The 26917-nt window shown below is 41.0% G+C and overlaps 1 protein-coding gene across 2 annotated transcripts; it reads right to left on the reverse strand.

Moving 5' to 3' along the window:
- Positions 1 to 720: 720 nt before the first annotated feature.
- On the reverse strand, positions 721 to 26058 carry mphosph8 (M-phase phosphoprotein 8). Of its 2 annotated transcripts, XM_084544296.1 has the most exons (14): positions 25813 to 26058; positions 21801 to 21965; positions 20534 to 21565; positions 20348 to 20444; positions 17029 to 17277; positions 16812 to 16934; positions 16509 to 16597; positions 7116 to 7256; positions 5634 to 5720; positions 5048 to 5202; positions 4806 to 4957; positions 4302 to 4426; positions 3985 to 4068; positions 721 to 1667 (listed from the first exon to the last, which is right to left on the reverse strand). In XM_084544296.1, exons 1-14 carry the CDS (start codon positions 25912 to 25914, stop codon positions 1626 to 1628), a joined length of 2643 nt encoding a protein of 880 aa, XP_084400422.1. In that variant the 5' UTR covers positions 25915 to 26058; the 3' UTR covers positions 721 to 1625. The 2 variants fall into 2 exon arrangements, with proteins under 2 accessions (XP_084400422.1, XP_084400421.1); XM_084544295.1 differs by lacking the exons at positions 721 to 1667; positions 3985 to 4068; positions 4302 to 4426; ... (2 more) ...; positions 5634 to 5720; positions 7116 to 7256 and adding exons at positions 7353 to 11793; positions 12060 to 14433.
- Between the last annotated feature and the right edge of the window lie 859 nt (positions 26059 to 26917).

Consider the following 26917-nt stretch of genomic DNA (forward strand, 5'->3'; position numbering starts at 1 on the left):
CTTCAAAAGCAGCTAAGTAAGAGGTAAGCAGATCTATAATTAAATTATTTAGTGACAAGAATCTGGTCAGAGAAACAAGAAGAAGCAAAAAAAGTTTCCAACTCCGATAATAGGCTGCTGCATGAATCACTGAATGTTAACAAGGTTTGGTACAAGAAAGCCATCTGAAGAAAAACAGAAGCCAAATATATTTTCCATGCCACAGCAGCGGTGAATACAGGCGTCCATTTTGGCTCTGCTTGCTAAAACCTCAGCACCGGGGGCGGGATCAGAAAACTGAAATCAAACTGTGGACTTCTGTGGATTAACATCATGAACCAGAGTCAGATTTACATTAACTGTAGAATATCCTCCTTTTATTTCCACTCGTTTAACTTTGACATAAATGAGAAAAGAAAAAAAAAAACAAATATTAAACAGACTGATGTGAACGTGATATTAAGGCAGGAAGGAGACGTAGATGTAGTATTGCTGGCCCGAGCTGGGGCAGATCAAACGTCTGTGTGTAGAGGGTCTCCTCCGGTATCACGACTAAGATGCTGATTTTAAAAAGATTGTCGACTACGAAGACGTAAAAACTTCCAACTGTAGCGGGGGCAGTCTGAGACGCGTTAGCCCTTGGAAAGCAACACCAGAGCTTTTATACTGTACAAACTAAATAAGTTAACCCACTCATACGGTGGCACAGGAGCAACAGAACACATTCTCATTACATTCAAGGACTGTATATATGTATAAATTTTATATTTAATATGTGAATATGTACAGACCAGGAAATATAAACAAGCAAATCTGTGCACAAAAGGCAAAAGGTACTTCTTCTTCTTCATTCATTAAAACACGTAACTTCACACCGGTGTATTAACAAGTGGAAAACCAGGCAAACGGTTAGTAAATAGTAGAGATGATGCACACAAACACACACACACACATATATGTGGTGTCTCGGTAACAGCGTTTGAAGTCTCCTCTTCTCTAAAGCGACAGAGCCGTGGAGATGCACGATTAGTCCGCCGACGTTTTAGATTAAGCTTCAGGAGAATAGTTCAAGAGGTTCGACTGGGGTGGGGGAGGGAAGCACCGACACACGAGCTAACACACTCAAATAAAACCGTTAGAGAGTTTTACCAAAAGCAACGTGAGTGGGAAAGCGTCGCCTTGGTCCAAGAGAAATGTCTAAAACAGAAAGAAAAAGACGTGATGGATAATTCAACACGACACAAACGCTAGGCTGACAACTAACACACTCATCTAACACGTCCACCCTGACGGAAGGTGGAGCTCAGATAAAGGCACAACACGGGAAGGGGGTTTCATTCCCTCCTTTCTTTCATCCAGAAGCTGCGTAGTGACGGCATCGCCGACGAAGGACGGACTGCTCCACCGTGAAAGCTCCTCAAACTAGCGCCGCGTACGTAGGCCGGCGCGGTGGCGAGGTCTGGTCTGGAGTCGGACGTCATCGCCGAGCTTTAGGGCTTTTAACTTCACAAAGATCCAACAAATTGTTCCTCTCTTAGAAGATGACGAGTCTGGCGGAGTATTTCAGGCGGCTGCTCAGAATCTGTAAGTGCAGTAGTGTGTTTACTGGTGTTGTGCGACCTTTGACACGTGATTCAGGGGAGGCGTCACTGTAGCTGGACTCTGTATGCACAGATGAGGAGCTTGACCTGAGGAGAAAAAACAAAACTGTAAGAACATTTTTAAAGAAGCAGCATTTGACATTTATTGCAAAAACAGTTTAAATGTTTTAGCCTCCTCTGCAGAATTAAACGATAAAACATTAATTTGACTTTTTACTGCATTTCTGATGCAAAGAAACAGACTGAAGATGACGACTGATGATGTTCCAGAGAAAGTCATCTACTAGGAGTATGTCTGTGATGATTCTCAGTCATCCAGGTCATGGTACATCTAAAACAACCTGACGTCCACCACTCATCCAACTAATTGCCACTGATAGAACAGTCACTTGGACAATCACCAGAAACTGAACACACGTGTATCCCTGGATGCCAAAAATTTAAAAATTTAAAAAACGTTTAGCAGGACTGAGCAAATGCTGCGTTTCCTCTAAGCTGCACGCTTGCTGCTCGTGCGTTCTCTGTGCTGTGCATAAAATAAAATCCAACCTGAACTGTAAACTGCCGCAGAGCCAGTGTTTTGCAGGTTAGCTAGGTGACAGTGCGGCGGCGTTAAGGGACACAAATGGCACTAACCCCTTATTATGGCGAAACGAACGGCCAGTGGCACATCCACTCACCAAGCCGAAGTAAAAAAGGAATGTGAAAGAGGCTTTAGTTTAATGAATCAAATCAAAACAGCATCTAGAAATCATCTTGGAGCGGCACATTTGGACTAGCTGATGAAGTCAAAACAAGAAGCAGACGGGGCAATCAACCTGGACAAAGTGTGCAACCATTGGAGAAGTGAGAAACAATAAGGTGAAATTTAAGTCAGTTACTACTGGATAATTTATGGGTAGTAGTAATGCTAATAAAAACTGTAATTATATACACTGCCTGGCCATAAAAAAGGTCACATACTCTTATTATTTCGTTGCACCTTCTTAAGCTTTGATTACAGCACTCATTCTCTGTGACATTGTTTCAATAAGCTTCTCCAATGTCACCAGATGTATTTCCATCCAGTGTTGCATTAATTTCTCACCAAGATCTTGTATTGATGATGGGAGAGTCTGACCACTGCACAAAGCCTTCTCCAGCACATCCCAAAGATTCTCAACGGGGTTAAGGTCTGGACTCTGTGGTGGCCAATCCATGTGTGAAAATGATGTCTCATGCTCCCTGAACCACTCTTTCACAATCTGAGCCCCATGAATCCTGGCATTGTCATCTTGGAATATGATCCATTGATGGAATAACCTGGTCATTCAGTATATTCAGGTAGTCAGCTGACCTCATTCTTTGGGCAACATAATGTTGCTGAACCTAGACCTGAGCAACTGCAGCAACCCCAGATCATAGCGCTGCCCCCACAGGCTTGTACAGTAGACACTAGGCATGATGGGTGCATCACTTCATCTGCCTCTCTTCTTACCCTGATGGTTCTCCACTATCCTTCCAGTTTTTAATAACACGTTGGACAGTTCTTAACCCAGTTTTAGTAGTTTCTACAATCTCCTTAGATGTTTTCTCTGCTTGATGCATGCCAATGATTTGACCCTTCTCAAACAGACTAACATCTTTTCCACGACCACAGGATGTGTCACACAGACATATAACATACTACTCAGCTCATGAACAACAAGAATTTTTGTCTTTTTCGGGTTAAGTGGGACAAATCACTTATATTAAAACTAACGGAAATTACTGCTGTAATTTGATTCTTTTAATAAACCACGTAACTTGCTATGATCTCGGGTTTAGGACAGGTGTGATACTGGTGTGTGGCCACAGTCTGCACATCTGATGTTGCTCACAGTGGTCCAGAGTGTACTCAGGGTGTTCTTGTGTGTGCCCAGACACATGAAAAATTGGAGGGAACATTGGCTGTGGTCATAATGAGATGAATGAGGAGACTGTGCTCTCTGATGGAGTCACATTGTTAAGTCTTAACAAGGCAGCTGCGGTCAGCTTAGATTCATGCTGGGTACATTTAAATGTTTAACAATAATAATAATAAAAAAAAGAAAAATCAGAAAACCTGAAGCAATAGCTGCAGCTTTACTCACTTCTCCACTGCCCATCTGCTCACTCCTTACATAACATGTCTCCAGTCCATTCATTAGTCATTACCGTTTTTATCTCCCAGCTGGCTTATTTAGAGTTTTCCTTTCACCATCCTGATATTACCATTATCACACAACTGTCTCTATAAACACACAGACTGAATGGTCTTTTATTCTCCCGTTAAATGGCCAAAATTAAATTTCTCAATCCTGAAAACAGCCTTTAGTTGGACTGAATGATGGCCTGATGAGCAAAGGAGGCTTTAATAGATGTTTAAAGACCCCACGTGTGTCACCTTAGCTGTTGGAGCATCTGCTAGCCGGATGAAGAGTTTGTTGATGCCTGGAATCGGGCTGAAGGAGTAGATGAAGTGACTGTCCTGAACGTTTCAAGATAAAAAGAAAAGTTAGGAAACATGAGTGTATTGCCACTTAGAAACAAGATTTAATAAACTAAAATACATTTAAACCCCAATAATCATGGCTAAATATAGCTACTGCAGAAGATATAGCCAGTACGAACAGCTGTTATCAAATCTGCCAAACTAGATTTCTATTTGTTCTGCTAAATTTAGTTTTTAACCATGTTTTGTGTGACTGAACTTAAACTGACCAGGAAAATGGGCAGCTGGAACTTGTCGTTGAGCACCACGGCGTGAACGCTGCACGGTCCGCACAGCCGGGCCGTGATCTCACTCAGGAAGTTGGCGTGGAAGATGAAGAGGAGGATCCCCGAACCTGAAATAGTGGAGAAAGACAAGAGGCAGCGTTGGAGGTGAAACGTTAGAGACAGTTTATTTGGATTCCACGTGAAAAATTAGACACGAGGGAAGCTTGGGTGTGGACCGACTCTCCTTTCTCTTCAGCTGGCTCTGCGTCGGTAGCACAGAGATGCTAAAAGACCGACAGCAGAAAAGTTTAGGAGAATATTTTATTGGGTGATCCAGCAAGAAGACAGCAGCTTTAAGTCCTGGTGTGAACAGACCCAAGATGCACTGAGGATGCATTTGAGATCTGACTGACTGCTCAAACTACACTTGGAGGTGGTACATGTTGAATTTGACCACATTCTTTGAGGTCAAACTGATGATGTACCAACTTAAAATGTGTGTTTTACCCTCTGGTTGTGGCTGTGCCTTGAAGGCAAACTCCAGGGAGAAGTCTGGTCCCTCACAAAGCCTGTGGCAGGCGAGAGGGAAGACGGGATCCAGCAGCACCAGGCGAGACTCAAAGTATGCACGGATGGTGTCCTCGGCTACGCTGGACAACCTGAGAGATGGACAGGAAGTTAAACTGTTGCACCTGGTGTTTATGGATCTGGATTCGTGATGCAGCTGGAAAGATGTGGTTAGCACTCACATGCTGATGTGGTCCTTGATGAGGTCGCACACCATCAGGTTGTTGCTGAGCTTGGCGAAGTGCATAGCTGTGTTCTTGTGTTTGGACAAGATGTTGCAGTCGGCTCCGTACTCCAGCAGGAGGCGCACTACGTCAGCGTTTCCTCTTTTGCACGCCTAAATGCAAGGACAAAAAAACATTTACTCACATGTGTACAGATCCTTTTTCATCAAGGGTTCATCTTGTCATTTCTTTTTTATCCTTCAAACATTTAAATCATTTTCAGATGATGTGCAGATGCAGGATAATTCACACAAACCATTAGTCTCAGTGAAAAAAGGGACATTTCTGACATTAACTGGTGTAAGCACTCAGTGATTAACAGTTAATTAATAACATTATGACCAAAATTAACATGTCAATATTAAATTAAGTTCAGCAGTTTGGGAAAACATTACAAAATCCAGTTTCCAAGTGCACTATTCTACAATTTCTGCATGCAAGTTGTCCTCACAAACTTCTTCGGTGAAACCAGAACTTTAAGTTTAACACATGTCTGCTGTAGACAAAGACAGATCTGATGTCTGTGTATGAGATGCAGTGTTACCCTCATCAGAGCCGTCTCTCCTCCCAGCGTCTGAGCATTGACGTAGGAGCCCGCCTCCAGCAAGATGGCAACAGTTGTCAAGAAGTTCTGAGAAAGGACAGAAATAGAAAAAAAATAAAGGTTTGAGAAAATACGCAACTAGTGAGTATCTGTACTTCAGTCTACTGTACATGTACCTCCAAAAACCTGGTATTGTTTGCGATACTAGAAGAGAATATGAAGGTGCGATAAAGCAATGATCCCAAAACTTTGGACTTCTTTTTCCATTTATTCATTCATCTTCTGTAACCGCTTGTCCTGTGAACGGTGACGAGGCGGCTGGAGCCTATCCCAGCCGTCATTGGGCGAGAGCAGGGACCCCCTACTTATGTATATGTGCATTTAAAGACATTTAAATTTATGGAAAAAATTGCAGGGGTAATATAAAAAAAAAAAAAAAAAAAAAGTCTAATCAACCAAAACTTTCCCGACCACCCTGCAGTACCTCCCCCTATTGAAGACCTCTGACTTATTGTATAGAACAGACCATCAGATAAATGCTGTAGTTAAGTATGTCTTTTGTTCTACTCCATATAAAACATTTTTAGGAACAAAATCACCTTGTATTAGCAATTAAATGCATTACAGTATGGTGGCTGAAGCCTGACTCTCCAACATATAATATGTGCACTGAAAAAATACAGGAAATATATCAAACAGAACAAATAACCTACTCCTTTAGACTCCAAAAAGATATATTCACTAGAAGGTGGAGCCCTGCCATGGGTATATAGTTACAGTGAGGGATCCATACAGTATGAATCTGATCTATATTATTAATTTGATATTTTTCTTTTTCGTATGACACATGTCCCTATAAGCACTGCACTGTATAGAAAAACTTGAAAAAGCAGCAGATATGTTGAAAATTATTTTGTATGTATGATTTTGAATGAAACTGAAATAAAAAAAAATCACCTTGTATTGATTCCGTTTTTCTCAAATCAGAAAGTCTGCAGATATGAGACTATGGTCTACTTATCTGAGATTAATATGAAACTTCAGTATTTGTTGCTTGATTCTTGTTTTGATAGATTAGAAAATGATATAAAGTGTATTTAATGTAGAAGCTGCCTCATCTTTATTACTATGACACATTACAGATAAAAATAGGTATGAGCATACAGTACACTGCACAGTGGCATATTTGGATTTGTATGCAAAGACTATTTTCATTTGCACTTTAGTCACTTTACTTATGTAGCCTGTTTACATTCTCCATGGACATTTTGGATAGTTATAACATTTATTGCATGGTAACTTGTATATACTTTGTATCTTGTTCTATTTCTGTTTTTTTGCTCCTTAAAATGTCTGTACTTGCACGTTAAGCTGCTCACTGTGCCTTAAATTGTCCTCCGGGAACAAATTAAGTTTTCTAAATCTGAATTCTTACTTGGAATCTGAAATAATATGTAACATACAGAATCGGTCTCTCCGTACCTTTTCGGCAGCGTGCATCAGGGCCGTTGTCCCGTTCTTCTGCCGTCCATTCACCTTCACCCCCTTCTTTATCAGCAACCTGAGGATGTCGTCCTGTCCTCCCGCCGCTGCCAGCATGCTCAGGGACATACCGCTGACGTCCTGCAGACAAATGGACAGAGAAATAAGGCTAAGACGTTAAAAGGGCTTCTCACTGAACTGCTATGGATTATCAATTTATAGTTGCATCATCACAACCCTTGGCCTCGAGAAGCACCATAAGTTATTCAGTGAAAGATTTACAACTTCAGCACCAAGCGTTGTACCAGTATTTGTGCTGGTAGATGATGTGCTTTGCCATCTTTGCTGTGTGCTAGATTTTTGGAATCATCTTTTATTGAACGCCACAGCTATTACTGGTTGGACTAGCATAAAATTTTCACACTTTCTCTCAAGAAGAAATTCTACCAACTAAATTACTGAGATTGTACTTTATGTTTATTGCCATTTAGACAACGTTACCATGCCAATATATTGAAGTAAGGTGGTAAACATGACAAAGATCTCCTGCTAAGCATCAACATGGTAGCATTGCCACTGTATGCTTCTTGGTATGCCGATGTTTGGATCAAATAATATTTAAATTATATTTATATATTTATATATAAATATATTTATAATCTATTTTTTTGGCGCATCTTCTAAAACGTAACAACCTTTAGTGGCGACGCAGAACGCGAAAACTCGCTCGATTGGTCCGAAACGCATTTCTTCGTCCACATCTCCTAGCGACCGGACTAGCACTAAAGACAGTAAAAGTAACTGAAGTTGAATATTTATTAGCTTCAACTCCAACACGAGCCACTAAGTATCAATCACAATTGTTTAAAGTAAACAGTTGCATATAAAATAAACCATCGTCTATGGATGGATCCATTGTAAACCAACATTTTGTCTTGGGAATCACAAAAAAGGCAAAAGATTCAACATTGGTAAAACAAGTACATATCTTTATCATAACAAAATCGTCCAAGTTTTAAGCCAAGAAGCATTTTATTGTGCAAGCAGAAGTTATAAGTTCCTTACAATACTCTACAGGAAGCACTAACTGAAGGCAACATAATGGGATGAAGAATAACATGTGCTTATACAACAGCAATGGGGAATAAAAATTGACCTACTACGCAGTGGGGGGATTTGCAACACCAAACTGCAAAGGTAGTGTCTGAATAACCATACATTTGACCTTCTTTAGATTCATTTACCTAATACAACTTTATGTGTAACTACTGTAAATGCTGCAACACTGATATATCCCTTTAATAAGTAAATAACACCACAGGGAAAGTCTGTTTGCCATTGATAGAAATGAGTCATCTGACCTGGAACACTCTTAAATCAAGGGTTTATGAACGTCCGACACTAATGGCTTTGGTATGAAAGGGTGAACGCTGGTTACTCACACAGGTTCACTACAGCTGCTACTGGGGAAAACACAAAAGCCTCTATCGTCTGTTGCAATAACTGAATTTAATCCAGTCATTACACAACAACCAGTACAATGAGATTCCAGAAATGTCCTCTCATCTTGCTTTCAAAGAAACGACAAAACTTAACTCACTCAACCAAACAACAGATCACCGACACTCCATGTGGCTCAACGGTAAGTGTAATAAAACGTTACACTGCAGTGACCTAATCTTGAACTGAAATGGACGACCACAATCAGTCAGGACATTTGCAAAGCTTGGGACCAACAGTCTGCTGTTGGCAAGTTGAACCCGTGTTCAACTTGTAGTTTTAAGTCTTCAACAAAGTTTGTATGTTTTAAGACATAATCCGTAAGTGCTGTTGAAGTTGCTGCTGCAATACTTTCCTTTTATTACAAAATGACTTCGGTAATTAACTGAATATTTAGTTGAAGGTCATAATACTAGAAATGATATCAGTTTAGCTACTATCATCCTCACTATCGACCACAGCGATAAGAAACAAACCTACAAATCCAACGTTCGGTACATGACTGAAACAATCTATAACCACTTCATGATTATAAATCCAAAGCACTTGATTCTTTCAAAAAAAAAAAGTTGGTTAACACACAACAAACACATTTTTATGATGGTCATGCCTTTTACGTTGTATGTTAGAATAAATTCTGTTTAGGGAAGAAAATGAGTAAAAGCAATTAAAAAATTTAAAAAACAATAATAAGGCAATCTGATTTTGGCAACCGGATGTTAACGTCACAAATATACATTAAATAAAAGCTTAAAATAAAGTAATACAGATGAGATCAACGCAGTGTATTTAACCCAAATTAGAGTACATCAAATACAATACTACTGAAATGTTTCTACAAAGTCACTGTATAATATAGTGATACAAAAATACGACCAACCCTTTAGGCAGCTTAATACAGGAGAAAAATAAATCAAGTAATGATAATAACGGACAAGTATCATCAAATTCCTCAAAGAAAAATATGTTTTTATATTTAAGTGAGGTATACACAAAGCTTCTAATTCTCTAACATCAGCAAGGAAGTATGGCATTACTGCGGCAGGCTATCTACAACATAGGCTACTGGCTAATGCAAGAATATAGTACACCTGGGCTAGGCATTTGGGAACGATGCAAAGCAAGACAACTCGCATCTACCATGTTGGAGGGATTTGCTGCAAAGATATGCTGGTATCTATTTCTTTTCAGTCATCAAAATACATAAAAATGCTACTGGAAACAGTACAGGCAGAAAGACAGCTGTATAAGTACGTTTTGAAGTAAAGAAAAGTAAAAATCCCTCTACGAGTGCACAGTCACTGAGGCTATCTTTGCAAGAGAAACGGGTGGCGAATGCCCTGTTTTGTAGTGGATGGGGAGTCCCAACCAATTTTGCCATTGGTTTCATGGGGTTTTCACAGCTATTATGTTTGACATTGTGTAGTACGAGTGTGGTTACTTGCCACAATCAATGACCCAACTCTGGTTGGCAAAAAATTGATCCATCTTAACTGGAGCACTTCTTAGAGAAAACCTGTGACGGTCTGACAAACTAGTGTTTTATATATATGTATATATATATATATATTTTCTGAGACAAAGCTACAGTACATACCTCCTAAATTCCACCAATTTAGTGTATATTCATGCAACCAAGAGCTAGGTCAAGTTGACCCAATGATGAGAACTTCAGAATATTTTTAAGATCTGTAACTTGCAGAATGGCAGGGCTGTTTGCAAGTGTCAAGATTCGCAGGGTGTCTGAGACCAAGGTTCACTGACAGTACACTTTACGACAATTCACATCTGCTGAATTTTTAAGCCCTATACAATTTGAGGTTAGAGCCACAGCCCTCAAGCACATTTAACATCTTGTATGTCCATTCAAATATTTACAGGGACAGATAAACAGGACCATCCCACTCAGTGTTTGAATTGTGTGTCTCTGGTTCTTGTCCTCCACTTGGTTTGGAGGCTACTACATGACCTCTTCTCTTCAGTGACTGAATTGAGTTATGTACAAAATATTTTACTTCCCTCCATGTTCTGCTGTTCAGTGCAGGTTCGGCAGCTAGACAAGCATCACAATCCTTTTTGCCTGGCACTTTCACAAGCTTACAGAAGTCTCCAAGCTGACGCCTGACTGCTGCCTGTTCCTCCTCACTCCAAAGCCTCTTGTTCCTCTTTTGAGGCTTAACAGCAGGACTGACATGTGTTCCTGCAGAAGACATATGTGCACTTTCCTGTCCCATTGGTGCTCTGTCAGGAACACTGGGTCCATGGATTGTTGGGACAACCTGTGCAGTTGTAGGGGCACTTGTGGGGTAAACAGGTGCACCTGAATGGTTCAGAGCTGTGAATGAAGAAATGATTGGTCTACTTCTGTCGTTTAGTGTTGAGAATGAAGGGACCATTGGTGCAGTGAGAGTATTTAACTGTGTGAAAGTAGGAACCATTGAGGTACTTGGTGTAAGGGGGGTAAAAGAAGGAATCATTTGTGAAACTGTAGTGTCGTGTGGTGCATAAACAGAAGGAGGTGCCATACTTGTGGCATTCTGTGTATAAGAAGGAGACATTGAAAGAATTCTATTGCTTTCGGATGAGTATGGAGGAGGCATAAGTGCATTTGTAGTGTTGTGGGGAGTAAACGTAGGGACCACTTGAGTATCAGTAGCATTCAGTGGTGTGAATGTAGAAATCAGTGGTTGATTTGAATGAACCATATTTGCACTTGTGGAACATAAGGATGCAAAACTTGAAGCCATCTCTTGGGCGAACGGTGAGGAGTCTCTCAAGTGGGTTGGTGGTGGCGACAACGTCATTAAACAGTTTGAACTTTCTGTCAGATGATCTGGATGCACTGTTGTCATATTACACATAACCCTTGTGTCTTCCACATTTGTCTTTGTTGTTTGTTCTACAGCTTTTGGACTCTTTGGATTTGAAACATTTACATCCCCCTCCGATTTGTGTTGGTTGCTTCTTCTACGCACTGTCTGTAGTGTGTTGTGTACATAGTTTTTGACATCTGTCCAAGATCTTCCTCCAAGATCTGGTTCAGCAGCTATGCAAGCATTGCACTCCTTTTTGCCGGGAACTTTCATCTTTGTAATGAAGTCACTCAAGTAACGCTTCACTGCAGTCTGCTCCTTTTCACTCCAAGGTCTTCTCTTTAAAGCAGGCTTCTGTACAGGTCCTAAAAGACAGGAGTGTTGACAATTGAGATTATTATCCACTTAAAGTAAATGACATAATGGATTTTATTCAGACTTAAATATTGATTGTCTTGATTGTTTAATCAGGTGGCCTCAAAGATTACCATCTAGTCATTTTGAAGCTGAGAAAATAATTAAATAAACTTTGCGTGGACTCTTGTAAGATGTTTGTAGAGCACAGGCATTGACAATCCAACCTTTAATATCAGATAACCTATAAGTGAACAAAGCACCAAAGGGTACTCACCATCTCTTACAGCGCTTGACCGATTTGATGGCAGTGTTCGATCCATTTTTAGTAGTTGTTTGCTCACTTCCTCCAGTTGGGATGCATCTTTTGAAAGCCTGTAACACTCTTGGCTGCTCCTTCCCAGCAACTTGGCCACTTGATCCATTTCATGTTCACTGAGGCTCATTAGTTGCCAACAGCTGGCAATATGCTCTCTTAACGATGAGGACAGAAGCGCCTCTGGGTTTTTAACTCCACATTCCATGGCAGCCCTTCGGAAACAATCCAATCCTCTGATAAACGATGGCCCTTCAGTCCTTGCAAAAAGGTATGGATTCGTTTTTGCCACACCTGCTTGTTCTCTATGTTCAACAAGCAAGTCCACAGACGAAACCATCCTTTCTGTTAGCAGAACCAGCATGTTCCTTCCATACTGACCTTCTAGTTCTAACCTGGTGAAACTGGAACCAAGGTCCAACTCCAGTTTTGTGCTTTTCCTTACTTGATCTGCAGATGGTAGAAAGGTTCCCCTGCTCTTTTTGTGAGTGTATGTTTGCAAGAGCAGTCGACCAATATTGCCTACTCTTCCTCTGTTGAACAGACACACATCTGCTAAAGTGGCTTCACTGAGCTTTTTCCACGTTGACAAAGTAGGACTTTCTTTCAGCTCCTTCCTGGCTTCATCTCCTTCCTTTGTGATAAACCTGTGCAGTTTCATCAAATCTTCCGTCACAGTTGATTTGTCTACCTCCACTTTCTTGACTTCTTGTTTCAGAGATAATGCTAGTGTTTTGCGAGAAAAACACTCGCTCCATTTTGTATCAAGAAGCTGTATGAACTTTTTCACTTCGCTTTCTGTTTCACTGTCCTCTGTCATGCGACTTTCCCCAAACGCTATCTCTGCAGCTCGTTTCAAAGAGTAGCCAATCTTTGAGACAAGGGAAATGGTTTTAAACTTACTAGAACTGGGGTCAAACCCGCTAACTTTTTTGACCCCTTCGACAGCTAATTCAAATTTGGATGGTAGACATATTTCATGCAAGTAGTTTATGCTCTTGTCAAGCTCATTTACGGCAAGCACAAATCTACCCAATTCCCTCATCTTCTGTGCAATATAAGCAAACTGAGACTTGTCATGGTCATACTTAGCCGACAACGCATTGCCATATTTACAAATAAGTGGGTCATTTCTGATATGCTTAGAGATGTCATCTTGATGCATTATGTGTATGATTTCCTTGCAGCCTCCAGTTAAAAACTCTGACATTGGCAGCAGCTGGGAGGCAGCACTCTCACATCTGTTCCTTTTATTTTTTTCAGAGGATTTCTGATCGCCCTTTCTGGCCTTACATGATCGCTCATGCCTCCACAAATCAGTTTTGCGATAAAATGCAAAACAGTGCTGGCAAGGCAAGAAATCACGGACAGATATGGTGTGTTTCTTAACCTGTTTCTTGGTCACAATTTCCCCCTCACCGCTTTTGAGAACTTGGCAATTATGTTCATAATCTCCTTTATTGCGAATTTGGTCAAGCAACGTCTGTCTGACTTTGGAACCTTTGGGAAAGTGTACTGCATGGGCAACATCGGTTTCCTCTGCGTGTTTCCTTTCCAAATGCTTTGCAAGCTGAGTGAAAGCCATTTTGCAGTATAAACAGAAGTGCTTTTTGCATGACTCTTTCTTTTCTTCATCTGTTTTACTAGGCGTCGTTGGAAGCACTTTCTTACAGGTCCTTAGACTTGAACGTGTTGGTTGTCTCTTCTCCATAGTTTTTCTGCGCCGTCGTGATCGTGTTTTGACCATGTCTTTTGTGTCTGGCTCAGACAGAACGTGATCTGTGCCATCCGAATTTCCTGCCACCACATCCTCTTCCTCATCACTCGAGTTATTTGCTTCCTTGGGGAATCTGCGTTTGCTAGCTTTGCCCTTCAGTTTCATTTTGTCATTGCCCTTTGTCACCACTGCATCACTGGTTTGATCTGAATGATTAATGTTCAAACTCAATTTGCTTGATGAATCACAGTTCGTGTCATCTGACAACTTGTCTTCCTCTTCTTCTTTCTTGTCTTCCTTTCCATTACTTTCTTGCTTGGCAGAGAAATCAAAATCTGTGTTTTTGGATTTACATATGTCGTTCCCACCTTTTTGGATTTTTTCCCTTTTCCTCACTGCGTCTTGCTCAGTTTGTGTACTGGCAGGGGAGTTTGGCATTTTATCACCATTTTTTGGATCATCACAATCTTGTGGGATATTCTCCTTTTCTTTTGGAGTGCCCTCTTCATTTCTTGCACTGTCAATGTTAGAAGTCAACCTAAGAGCAGCACTCGAACTTCTCTCTTCAATCAAGTTCCTCTCTCCTTCATATGACCTCTTCTCACCCATAGTACACGCCTGTAAAAGAACAAGTATATGTAAGACTCATTGCCAAATCAGACCCCATAAATAATTTGAATGAACTTAACAGAAATAAATGTGGGGGGAAAAAAACAAAAGCTACAATTTGCTTTGAATTTTGGTTGTTAACTGGGGGTGATATTTTGTTTTGGTATTCCCTTCCTTGACACTTTGCAGTTTAAACACATCAGCACCTTGGCAATGTCCCACCAAGATTCAGGCCCATTCAAACCAAAGTCAATGTGATGGCCACACATCACTTTTTAGCCCAACGTCAGTATCAAAAAACCCCTGACACCCTTCAAATCTCCAGTACAAAAACCACATGTGACCCATTCAAGAACAGTTAATGGCTTTATTGGATCAAGCAGTGTGTCGACATTGTAAATGTCTAACCGAGTATATGTTGTCATGGGGTGTTGGATGAAATGCTCCATGGAGAGAACAGGATATGCACTAGACACTAGACCTACATTCACAGCTTGCAATGAAAACCAATAAGCATACGTTTGATGTCATAAAAATGGACATAGCGCACTAGTGTTTAACAGAATGAACTGGTAACGTATCACATGCCCTCATTGTGTCAAACGTTTAACAGAGTCTAGATGTGATTTTTGCCTTTAAATGTTTGGTAAAAGAAAATGATCCTGAATTAACAATGGTTAATGGTGAATGATGCAGGTTGGGTATGTTATGCAATGATGATGAGGAGGATACGTGTTCTTAAAGCATATACATATATGTACCTGCTTCAAATGGTTCATCTTGTCCAAGTACTTCAATTGTTCAGTGTCTTCTCCCACCGGCTTGTTCACTAAAATAAAAGACGATACGACAGTCTCTAATGTGTACACATAACATAATCATGAATATAAAAAAGATGAAAGGACTAAATTAGGACCAAGTTATCAATGTATAACCACATATAATTCTGATATAAGAAAAGCTAAATGATAAACCCTATCTGAGAACTATAATGATATAATATACTAATTGTCATGGCAATATGAATTATACAATAAGGTAGCTCAACTTAAACTGTCAACAACAGCTAGTAAGTAAAGTGTATTTAAAGTCCTCTTAAAACAGAGTGAGACAATAATATAAAACTCAGTGGAGTATCTTTTATGATAACAATAAAGATCAGGAAGAAATGTCATTGTTTGTTACAACATTAATTAACGTCACATTTTCGTTTTCATTAAAAAAAAAAAATGGAAGTATTTGAGACCATGATCTTACCTGGGTTTGCTGCAGAAGCAAAGATGTTTCTGAGTTGTGAAAACATCTTGAGATGTTGAAATATTAGTAGATGGTAAAGTCTGTGGATGTAGATCTTGAAGACACTGACTCCTTGATGCAAAGCTTGGAAAATACAATTTTCTTCTCATCCGTAAGTGATTTATGTGTTAATTATTAAGAGCTTTGATGGGATGGGATCATCTCTGCTATGCCATGTAGCTATATAGAGATATTTCAACGTTTGCTGTTGTATTTTGCATCCCTATAGGGTATTCTGAAACGTTTACAGACATTCCAAATTTTATGCACTCAAGACGATTGTTGTTAACACTGAAAATGGCTGGTTTATATTAAGAAATACCACCTTGATGTATTTGTAAGAAGTGTAAAGATTCTGTTGGAACAGGTACAACAACTATTTCTGGACAACCGAGGTTTATGTTAAAAGTTTTCAAAGTATTTCCACGCATTTTACCTCTCCATTTGTAAAATTAATTAAATTTTTCACGTCATTTCATGAATTTCAGTATTTGTCCTTATTAGCATGACGGACACTGGCAATAAACAAAATTCCAATATTTTTCATACTGGACTGCAATCACTCCCACACATACACACTAGGGGCCACCCAAGGTGCAAGATGCAAAATTTTAGAATGTGCTCTTGTTTTGAAAAGTTAGGCTCAGGATGCCTCGAGCTATATTTAAATTAAAAATAAATAGAAAACAAAATAAAATAAGGCAAAGGTTTTCAGGGGATAAAAATAAGATGGTCGGGGGTGAACGGTTTTACAAATTTGAAGGCGCTTTGAAGCAAACAGAACATACCTCTTGGTCCAGATTGTAGTCCTCTTTGGAATTGAGTGCCAATTTTACAGCCATGTAATCGCCACTTTTCACAGCATCTCGTAACTCACCTGCCAGGAACAAAGTAGAGCCATATTAAGTTCAGCAAACGTACACAATTATATGCTCACATGTTATGAAACTTTGTTAACGTGTCTATATAGCCATGCAAATGGTGTTGCACTTGGGGCGATGCTAAACATTAGATGGTCAGCTCACTGCAGCTTATGAACAGCAATAGTTAGTCCTATAAGCCAAAATGAAGGTGCAAAATCAAACACTCACTCGGTGATAAGGGAGGACCTGACAAGATCTCATCCTCTCCATTCAGATGTTTCTGGAAATCGTCCAGAGTCATCCAGTCTAGGTTGAGGTCCATACCTAGACTTAAAGTGGCTTGTCCCTTGTCTGCACAACACACAAAGCAGAGAGGATCATAAGCCGACTGATTGGCTAAACTTAAAATCATAATTCAGCATGTGCTCAGTGCCCAGAAACATACCAGATTTGTCAGTGCCCTCTGGTGGGTCCTGGGGGTCATCGCATGCCATGAAGAGTCTCGGCTCACTGTCCTCTCTCCTCCTCTTCTTGTCATCAGTCGGGGTTCTCCTCTCCCAGCCGGGACGCTGCACCTCCTCTGACTTCTCCCTCCGCTCCTTGGCATCATCTCCAGGCTTCTGCTTTCCTGTAGCGTCCTCGTCCCTCTCCTCACTGTCCAGGCTGAAGCCGTAACTCTGGCCAGGTCTGGAGGCTGGTGGGGGGGACCAGACAAGACATCGTACTCAAGTTTGGGATGGGTTCATTGTGGACAATAAAGTTAAAATTTTTAAAGTTGATTACCGTAATTTCCGGACTATAAGGCGCACCTGAATATAAGCCGCACCAGCTAAATTTTGGGGAAAATACAGGTTGTTCCATATATAAGCCGCACCCGACTATAGACGAATCCGACGAGCGTTCTGTGTAGGCTGCCATCTTGTGGCGACGCCATTACTGAGCTGTTACTGGTATGTAAACAAACCTCCGTGATAACGCACCCTCGATGACAGCTACAGCCAGGCAGTATGACTTGTTGGGTTGATGATGTTAGACAGTGGCGTTGTTGGTTCTCAGAGTGAGAGTCACAGTCAAGCAAATCAAACGTTAACAAGAGACATAACAGTAATGTTACTACTGCCCCTTCTGTTGTTTTAAAGGTATTCAAGAGTGTTTTCTCCTTCGCCTGGTATCCGATGATCAACAAAATGCCAACTACAGGTCACTGATAGAGGGTCAAAATTATCTGAGCTCCGGATGAGTTGATCAAATAATGCACACTCTACCAGATGATAAACACATAGTTCTAAAAGGACCTGTCCAATTTTCACAGACCATTAACAACACTCATACTGTACAAATAACTCTGCAGAGGAAGGATGGGAAAGTTGTATTGAATTGTGCTATTGAAACAATTTACAACGGAACATGTTTTCCCACTCGACATTATAAAACCAATAGTAGGCACTGGCGCAACGCTACCCAGCAACAGCTCACTTATGGCGCCCGCTTACTTCTGGTAGTTTCGCCGGATTCGTGTATAAGCTGGTGTTTTAATGTTTAATTACCGTATATAAGGGTTTCTTCTACCACGGAGGGGATTGTCGGGACAGAAATGACTGTTTGGAAACGCAAAGCGTCCCATTTATTTACATTTGAGAAACACAATAAATCTTTCAATCGATCAAACTTTCACATCTTTGACATTACAAACAGCATTCGTGCAGTGCACAAATAATACAACTCCTAGCGCACTTCCTGCAGTCATAGTACCGTAGTAGTGTAGTACAACAAAAAACTAAGCTTACAACGCTTGACGAGGCAATAACGTTAAATGGCTAAATTTAATTTGTTTTTAAAAGTGCTTGCCAGCCAACACAGCAGTAAAGGTGCAGTAACACGGGCGTTTACTGTATCAAAATAACCAGCCTACTACACCAGAAAAGTCAGTTCTTAATCCTCGTGTCATCGTCTTCCTCCTGCGTACTAAAATCAACAAAGTCCTCTTCTTCAGTGTCGGAAACGAACAGGTCCAAAATGGCCTCGTCAGCCACTCTCTCTCTCCTTTGTCGTCGCTCTCAAAACCAACGAACCCCTCTTCCTCTTCGTCAGCGTCGGAATCGAACAGTCTCCGAACGGCTTCGTCAGCCGCTGTGCCGTCCTCTTCATCATCATCATCATCATCACGCAGCAGTCCAGCTTTTCGAAACCCGTTGGTGATCGTGGATGTTTTCACACTTCTCCATGCCGTCAGGATCCACTGGCAGACTTGAGCAAAAGTTGCTCTTCGCATGCGACCAGTTTCGGTGAATGATTTCCTCGCAACTAGTCATCCAAGCCTCCCACTGAACTCGTAGCGCCACTTTAAAAGCACGATTCACACTGACGTCAAGTGGCTGCAAACGCTTCGTTGTGCCCCCAGGAATCACAGATGGAACTGAGTTAGTGCTCTTGATGGCTGCTTTCACAGATTCTGTTATATGGGCCCTCATGCTGTCCAAAACGAGCAATGCTTTTTTTTTGGTGAGGTCGCTTGCCATAGCACTCATTCAGCCATTTCTTCATTACGCTTTCCATCATCCACCCTTTCTGGTTGACTTTTACGGAGATGTCTTTTGGGAATTTTTCATTTGGCATAGTCATCCGTTTAAAAACCACCACTGGTGCAAGCTTTAGTCCAGATGCTGCGCAGCCCAAGTGAAATCTGTTCTCTCATGGCCAGTTGTTTCCAGTGTGATGGACGATTCACAACTTTCTTGTTTACACTCCATGTGAGAGATCTCGTCCGGTCCGATGGTGAATTCGTCTATCTTTATTTGCGTGAATTCGAGAAAGTTTGTTATCTTCTCCTCCTCGTGGTCTGAAGGGAGCTGCTGACACAGAGTCGTCCGTGCCCTGATGGACAGGCCTTTTCGTCTCATAAATCTGAGACACCATGATGGTCCACCTGTAAAATCTTCAATATTCATTTCTTTGGCGGTTGTTTTGGCTTTCAGTCGGATCTGCACGGTGGAAACACCCCGGCCGTCTGCTCTCTGTGTGTTCACCCAGTCTTCAAGAAAGTTTTCAAGTTCCGGCCATCTGCTTTTCTGGCCTCTGAAGGATTTTTTTGTCTTTTTGCATTGACTCAGTTCTTCGCGCTGCCGTCTCCAACGTCTCACCATTGATTCACTGATGCCAAGGGTACGTGCAGCAGCTCTATTTCCTTCTTTGACAGCCAGATCGATCGTCTTTAACTTAAAAGCAGCATCATACGCACTTCTCCGTTTGGTTTCCATAATGAGGGCGTGCGCATGAACACTTCCTTGGCGCAAACTGTCTTGCTCTCGTTCTGTCTCTCGTACTGCATTTGGGCTCACTTGGTTCGTTTTGCTCTCGTTACCTGGCGCGAACTGTCTGTCTCGCTCTTGCGCTTCCATGATAGCGCGCCCCTGGTGACCGTTAGCTGTAAGAATCCATAAATAAGACGCACCGTTGTATAAGCCGCAGGCTCCAAAGCAAGTGACAAAAGTAGCAGCTTATAGTCCGGAAATTACGGTATAATTAATGGGACACAGTCAGCATTTTATGGTTGCACTGGTTTTTAATTGGTTTTGTGCTTTTTAAAACTGATTTAACTCTCACTCTTATTTCAGAGCAACATCACCACATACAGACATCTAATTTTACGACTGGAGTGATGCACAAAAGAGGATAAAGGAGCAATCACACCTAGACTTTAGTTTTCAGCAGTTTCACATCATTTTGTACATTTTCCAACTGAGAATATCAGTACTTATACTTACCATTTGATGTCTTGGTCCTCTCCGACTTCTCGGATTCTTGTTTCTGAGCTGGAGACTCTTTGGCGGACTTGGACATTTTCTCAGGCTTCCCTATGGGCTAACGATGGGAGAAAACAACACAGTCAATTCATTTGTAGTTTCATTCAGGTCAAAACAAAAATGCTGAAGGAAATTAAGGGCTTGTACCTTCGTAGGTTTGCCGCTGCTCTTCTCTGGGACGGCTTGATGAGCTGGCGGCCTGCGGGGGGCTCGATCCTTGGCCTCGCAGTTTAACAAGAACTTTTCAAACAGGTTAGTTGAGCCTGACGCGTCCTTCTGTCCCAGTACGTCCTCTTTAGGCGGCGCCTCCTCCTCCTTAACCTTAGGGGTGCTAGCAGCTGTGACAGAGGATGAGGACGACGATGAGGATGTGGAGGAAGGTGGGACTTTGGGCGTTGCCGTTGTGCTCTCCTGCCCTTTGCTCTTTGATTTCTTATGTAGTGTGGAGCTATCACTGGAGTCTGATTGTGGTGCAGCATCCTCCTTGCTTTTAGAGGTATGACTCTTCCCCTTCTGGGCGGCGCTTTCTTTCTGTGCGGCATCTGTCTTTTTGTTCTTTTTGTCATGAATAAGGTCCTTAATGCCCTGCAGCTTTACTTCCCACTTGCCCTTCTTTTGCTTGGACTTGTCGTCCAAACCTGTCTTTTCAACCGACTTTGTCACAGTATCAGTCGATGCTGAATCATCCATTTGGGACTCTGACTGGACTTCGCTCATGTCGTCGTCCAGTGGAACAGCGGCTTCATCTTCAGAGGAATCAATCTTCCGGTCCTTCTTTGTCTTCTTCTTCTTGCATTCCTCTACCTTTTCTTTCTTGTGCTTTCCCGCCTCTTTTCCCTTTTCCTTCTTGTGTTTTTTGGAGGGAACGGGCTCCTCGTCCTCCTCCTCGGAGTCGACCACACGCTTTTTTATTTCAGTCTTTTTCTCCTTGGGAGGAGAGGGCGGCGTTGGGACCCTTTCTTCTTCGTCTTCGTCATCGGTTTCTGGGGCCGGCAGGGGCCTGAACTCCTCCTTGCGTTTCTCTTTCTTCTTCTTCTTTTTCTCCTTCAGAGGTGGTTCTTCTTCCCGGACCTTCTTTTTTTTCTTCTTCTTGAGGGGCGCCTCAGTTGGGGGGTCTTTGTCGCTGTCGCTCTCTGAGTCCGCGTCAAACACGTCGCTCTTTGTAGGCAGAACTTTTGGCTAAAAGAACAAGACAAGCAAGTTTAGGCTGATGATCAACTGTCAGAGTTCATACACACTTTATACCAAAAATACTTCCCACCTCACATTATAAATCCTGTACATCCAGACATATATGACTACAACCTTAATAGTTAGAGACAGAACAATCCAAAATATAGGCAGGTCACACAAAAAAGCTGCAGTGAATTAACAGTATTTATAGTTTTAGTAGTAACCTGTAAATCTAACTTACCACACTCTTCTTGGCGGCTTCTGCCTCCTTCTTGGCCTTCGCTTCAGCCTGCGATCTCTTGAAAGCCAACAGGACTTCACGACAGTCCTCTAAATGGGCCTCCGGTTCCCAAGTGTCATCGTCAGAGCAGTAATTCTTCCAGCGAACTCTGTAGAGCACTTCACCCTGAGAACAGAGAGAAGACGTAGAGTTCAGGCATTAAATCCACGTGGACCTGACACTGTGGCTGACAGAAAACAACAATTTCAACAGAATCTACAGGAAAACAAGAAACACTTAAAGCTGCACCCGAGGAAACATCTGAATGTCGAAACGGAGAAAAAACGTGCAGGGAAACTGATCAGAAAAGCAGAACTTGTTTTTTATTGCTTCAACATCTATTCAAGGAGCACCAATAAATCAAAATCAAGTTGATTTCAGGACAGCCAAAAATTTTAAAAATGAAGGAATGCAATCTAGAGAACAATCCAAGAACATTTAGAAACGTTTTAAGTGTTATATAAAAAAAAAAAACAGTACCGCTTTTTACTGAGGACAACATGTGAAACAAGGACGCTTGTTTGATCATGAGCTGCAAATGTTTCATGCAACGTGGGTTTACGTGACCCAGAGTCAAGGCAATCCAGATAAAGAATGTGTGTGTCCCTTTTTATTGATTTAAAGATGAGAATACAGGGAGACAGGAGGATACAAACTAGTGAAAATGCGACTTTGCAGGAATTAAAAGTAGGGATGCACCGAAAATTTTTGGTCGAACACCGCAAATGCACTTTCGGGCCGTTTTTCAGCCGAAAATTGCTGCGGTTGTTGCTTGCACATGTTGTTTCGGTGATAAAAGTCCCAAAAAAAGTCGGCCGAAAACCGAAAATGCAATTTTCGGCTGAAAATTTATCGCCGAAACAACGCGGCCGAAACAGTATGTTGTGACGATGCAAGCAACAACCACAGCAATTTTCAGCAGCAAACCGAAAATTGCTGCGGTTGTTGCTTGCACATGTTTCAGTGATAAAAGTCCCAAAAAAAAAAGTCGTCTGAAAATTTTCGGCTGCAAACCGTAAATGCACTTTCGGGACATTTTTCGGCCGAAAATTGCTGCGGTTGTTGCTTGCACATGTTGTTTCGGTGATAAAAGTCCCAAAAAAACATTTGGCCGAAAACCGAAAATGCAATTCCGGCCGAAAATGTATCGCCGAAACAACGTCGCCGAAAGAGTATGTTGTGACAATGCAAGCAACAACCACAGCAATTTTCAGCTGCAAACCGAAAATGCACTTTCGGGACACTTTCGGCTGAAAATTGCTGCAGTTGTTGCTTGCACATGTTGTTTCGGTGATAAAAGTCCCAAAAAAAAGTCGTCTGAAAACCGAAAATGCAATTTCGGCCGAAAATTTATCGCCGAAACAACGCGGCCGAAACAGTATGTTGTGACGATGCAAGCAACAACCGCAGCAATTTTCGGCTGCAAACCGAAAATTGCTGCGGTTGTTGCTTTTCGGTGCATCCCTAAATAAAAGTAACAATAAATTGTCTCTATCTTCTCACATAGTTTAAGACGTATTCGTGGCATCCTGACTGGTCTTTCCTTACAACGCGCAAACATACAAACATACTTTTTAATGGCTGCATCTTCCTGGACAGCTGCTAACAGGCCAGACTTAGGCCCAGTCTATTGCTCCTATGTTTAAAGTAAGGGAAGGCAGGGAAAAGGCAGGCCATTACAGAGAAGGGGAATTCAGAGGCAGAGATCCTTTAAAAACTGAGATAAGGGCACACATTTCCAGTCAGACTCTCCAGGGAGATGTGGATACTGGTGCATCGAGTTGCATCCATAAAGGAAAAAAAAAATAATTGCATAAAAGCTGGAGCATCCTTCATCGGAAAGGTGCAGAGGAAGGATGTTTTTTTTAAATCCAACAAGCAGTTCAGACGGACTATAAATCCAGCTTTACTTGCACGCTGTTTACATTTTCCAGTACATTTTTTTTTTTTAGTCCAGACTAGAGAGACTTTACCATGTAAGGTCAGCCGTAAAGCAAGTATAAAGCAAAGGGTGTTAATAATAACTCACTAGGGGGATTATTAGCTCAGTTATCTCCTTGACCTTGTGACTATTATAGCAGGCGCCCACTTGTATCCTGATGAAGTCACGTTTAAAATCCACTGTTAATTATATTTCAAATAAAAAACATTTTGCACTGAAGGCTTTTTTAGGTGGTTATTGTTTTTTTAGACAAATGATGCAGGTAGTATAGGACTGTATTTGTTTACATCAGTTTAAAGTAGGGATAGATATTTAACTGCAGTTAATCTCATAATTAGTTAATTAAAAGGAAATTAATGGAACTTTTTTGATTTGTTTTAATCTTAGAGGGATATTTTTTACTTTTATCAAACATTGGAGTGGACAAATGTACTCGCTTTATGAAAATAATGACAAATATTTCCGAATATTATCAATTTACAGTCGCAATTTGCGTAAAATCTTCAACATGTTAACTTTAACAGCCCTGATTTCAAAACAGACATAAATACAGATGCCCAGAAATATAATATTTATATGATTGTGCATTTTTGTGCAGTTTTGCATTTCTAAAACAACTGAATAAAGAAGAATAAGGTTAAACATCGCTCCACCTTTCTACCAAGCTGTCGCGGCAATATTTTCCTTACAGGTGATTTTATGCAAAAGCACACAAAATAAATCCGGCCAAGCAAAATAACAGTTTTTAGCGTTTAGCAATGACTTTAATATTTGTTTTTTTTTTCCTTATTCTTGTAAACCAGTGAATTATTTCAAAATCTGGGAAAAGACAGAATATCTAAACTGATGTAAACAAGTACAGGCAACCTTTGTAACTCAAAGGAAAAAACAAACAAAACACCACTCTGCAACCCAGCCCCGCTCACAAAGTACTCATCACTCAAGTAGTGAAAACATGATCATGTTGGAGGACATGAGTGGAGGAGGAGGAGTCGAAATCAAAACAAGAGTGTCTCTGTTATTTAGCCAAGCCTAGACACTAAAAACTAAATACTGGAAACATGCGTCGGTACAACACAATAGTACTACAAACCACAGCCTCTCTCAGTTATTTTAAACAAATACTTATCTATATATCATAACCTTCATGAAGCCAAGATATAATGAAGGACAGTTTATATAAGAATGTTTGCACTAGTGTACCTAATGAAGTGGCAAACGAGTTAGGGTAAGAGTGCAGTTTAAATAGGTGATAACACCACTATAAATGTTTAAAATAAGTGGTAATTAACTCAGTTATCGCTCCATAGTAGCTTCTGTTATTCATATTATGCTAATATATATTATTCCACATGGAAAGTGGACAAATAATTGTCTTCTTTGTTCTGTTTAGCACAACAGTGTCATAATTAAATAAGTAAGATCCAGTGTTTGGGTTAATTAATGTCACTACGCAAACATTTTAACCGTCATTACAATAAAAAGAAGAAGCTTATTAATTCTCTGTTTGTTCACAGTTTAAAAGCGGGCTGGTCTGTCAGTTAGGACACTTACAAATACAACCGCCACATTGCTAGCATCTGTTAGCAGACGTTAGCTAATGCACGCTAATGTTTACCGTTAGGAAATCACACCAGTCTGCTTTAAGCACAACGAGGCTAGCCAGTTATTATCTGATCTGGCTACTGAACCGGAGGAACCGTAAAGTAAAACACTTGCAAGCCTGCACCGCGTCCGTCCTTGGCCTCAGCAGGGGAGAGGCGAGCGGACATCATGGGAGAAGTTGTGCTGGAAAACGATGCTATGCAGGAGCCGCGACTGAAAGCCCTTGATAGCATGTGATAAAGTGACATAAGAGGACTCAAATGCATCTAAACGAAGTTAAAATGCACTCTGTGGAGGTGTTTTGTTTCTAATAAAATGTGTGTTCACCGTCTGGGTGGGCTATGCGTCGTGAGAGTGGGGTGAAAGAAATGCCAGCCATGTTTGCTAAGCTAGCTAGGAGGCTATGTAGCAGTTAGCTAGCTTTACCTCTTCCACCCGCATGTCTATGATCCTTTCCACTTCGTACACATCTTCTCCCTCGTCTTGCTCGCTGTCCGCGGGCTCTACTTTGTCGGCTTCAGCCGCCATGGCCGTGGGGTTGGCGTCCGGTTGACTAAAACTGATCTATTTTGGATTCAGCACTTGCAAAGGCCGCCGCATCGACAGAGGTGGGACGCTAGCGTTTACCTGCACTAGCTCTGCAGCAGCCAGCTCCGAGGGTTGTACCGAGCGTACGCTAAGCTGCGTTCACATGCCGCCAAAAAACACGACATCTGAAACACAACGATTACAGTTTGCCACAGTGAACTAGAAAAAAACCCACAAACACCAGTCTGACGTTGGTTTAATTCCATTTTAAACGCTAGCCTACACGTATTATAAATGTCATCTTAAAAATAACAATTTCACTCCGTGTTGTGTCCATTCTTATAGTGTGGAGTTTCCTTATTTGGGATTCTGTCCATCAAAATTACGAGATTTAATTAAATGCATCACTGGATTTTTATATAGCAAACACTTGAAAGGTCTAGAAACACTGGTACAGCTCAAGGAGGGCTGTCAGCTGTCAGAGTAAAAAGGTAATTAGATAGATCAATACTTCATTTACCCAGAGGGAAATTAGGGATTTTAAAAATTAACCTACTTAAAAAAACAACAACATATATCCCTTGCACACATTTATGTTAACACAAATAAACCAAAAGTTAAATATCAAACTGTTTTGCAAGACACTGTCCCAAATAAATTTCAAATAAACACAATCTTAATATTCAAAATCAAATCTGATAACACACAGCTATGTCTTATAAAGCACAACGGCTTGGGAGAAACGTATAATTGCATTGTAAACACAGACTATAAAATTTATTCATTTATTCATTTATTTATTTATACACAGTCCATAGTTGGAAAACTTAAATAACATAAACAAAATATTTAGACAAAAAGACAGTGTCAAGATGGAAAGCTTAACAGATATGTGTGGCAAGATTAAAACCAAACTTTAAAACTATTAAAACAAATGAGATGTTCCAGTGTCATCCATCTTTACACTTTCCCTGAGATGAAAATCATATCCAAGTGTAACACT

The sequence above is a fragment of the Chelon labrosus genome, assembly GCF_963514085.1.
Source record: "Chelon labrosus genome assembly, chromosome: 5".
Lineage (NCBI taxonomy): Eukaryota > Metazoa > Chordata > Actinopteri > Mugiliformes > Mugilidae > Chelon > Chelon labrosus.

Bases quoted from the DNA above. Each gene is read 5' to 3' on its own strand.
- mphosph8 (XM_084544295.1), bottom strand. From the start codon at position 25,914: ATGGCGGCTGAAGCCGACAAAGTAGAGCCCGCGGACAGCGAGCAAGAC. The intron at 17,278-20,347 runs GTAAGTATAAGT...CCCCCCCACCAG, and splicing joins GAGGACCAAGACATCAAATG to CCTCCAGACCTGGCCAGAGT. The intron at 14,434-16,508 runs GTATGTTCTGTT...GTTCTTTTACAG, and splicing joins ACTACAATCTGGACCAAGAG to GCGTGTACTATGGGTGAGAA.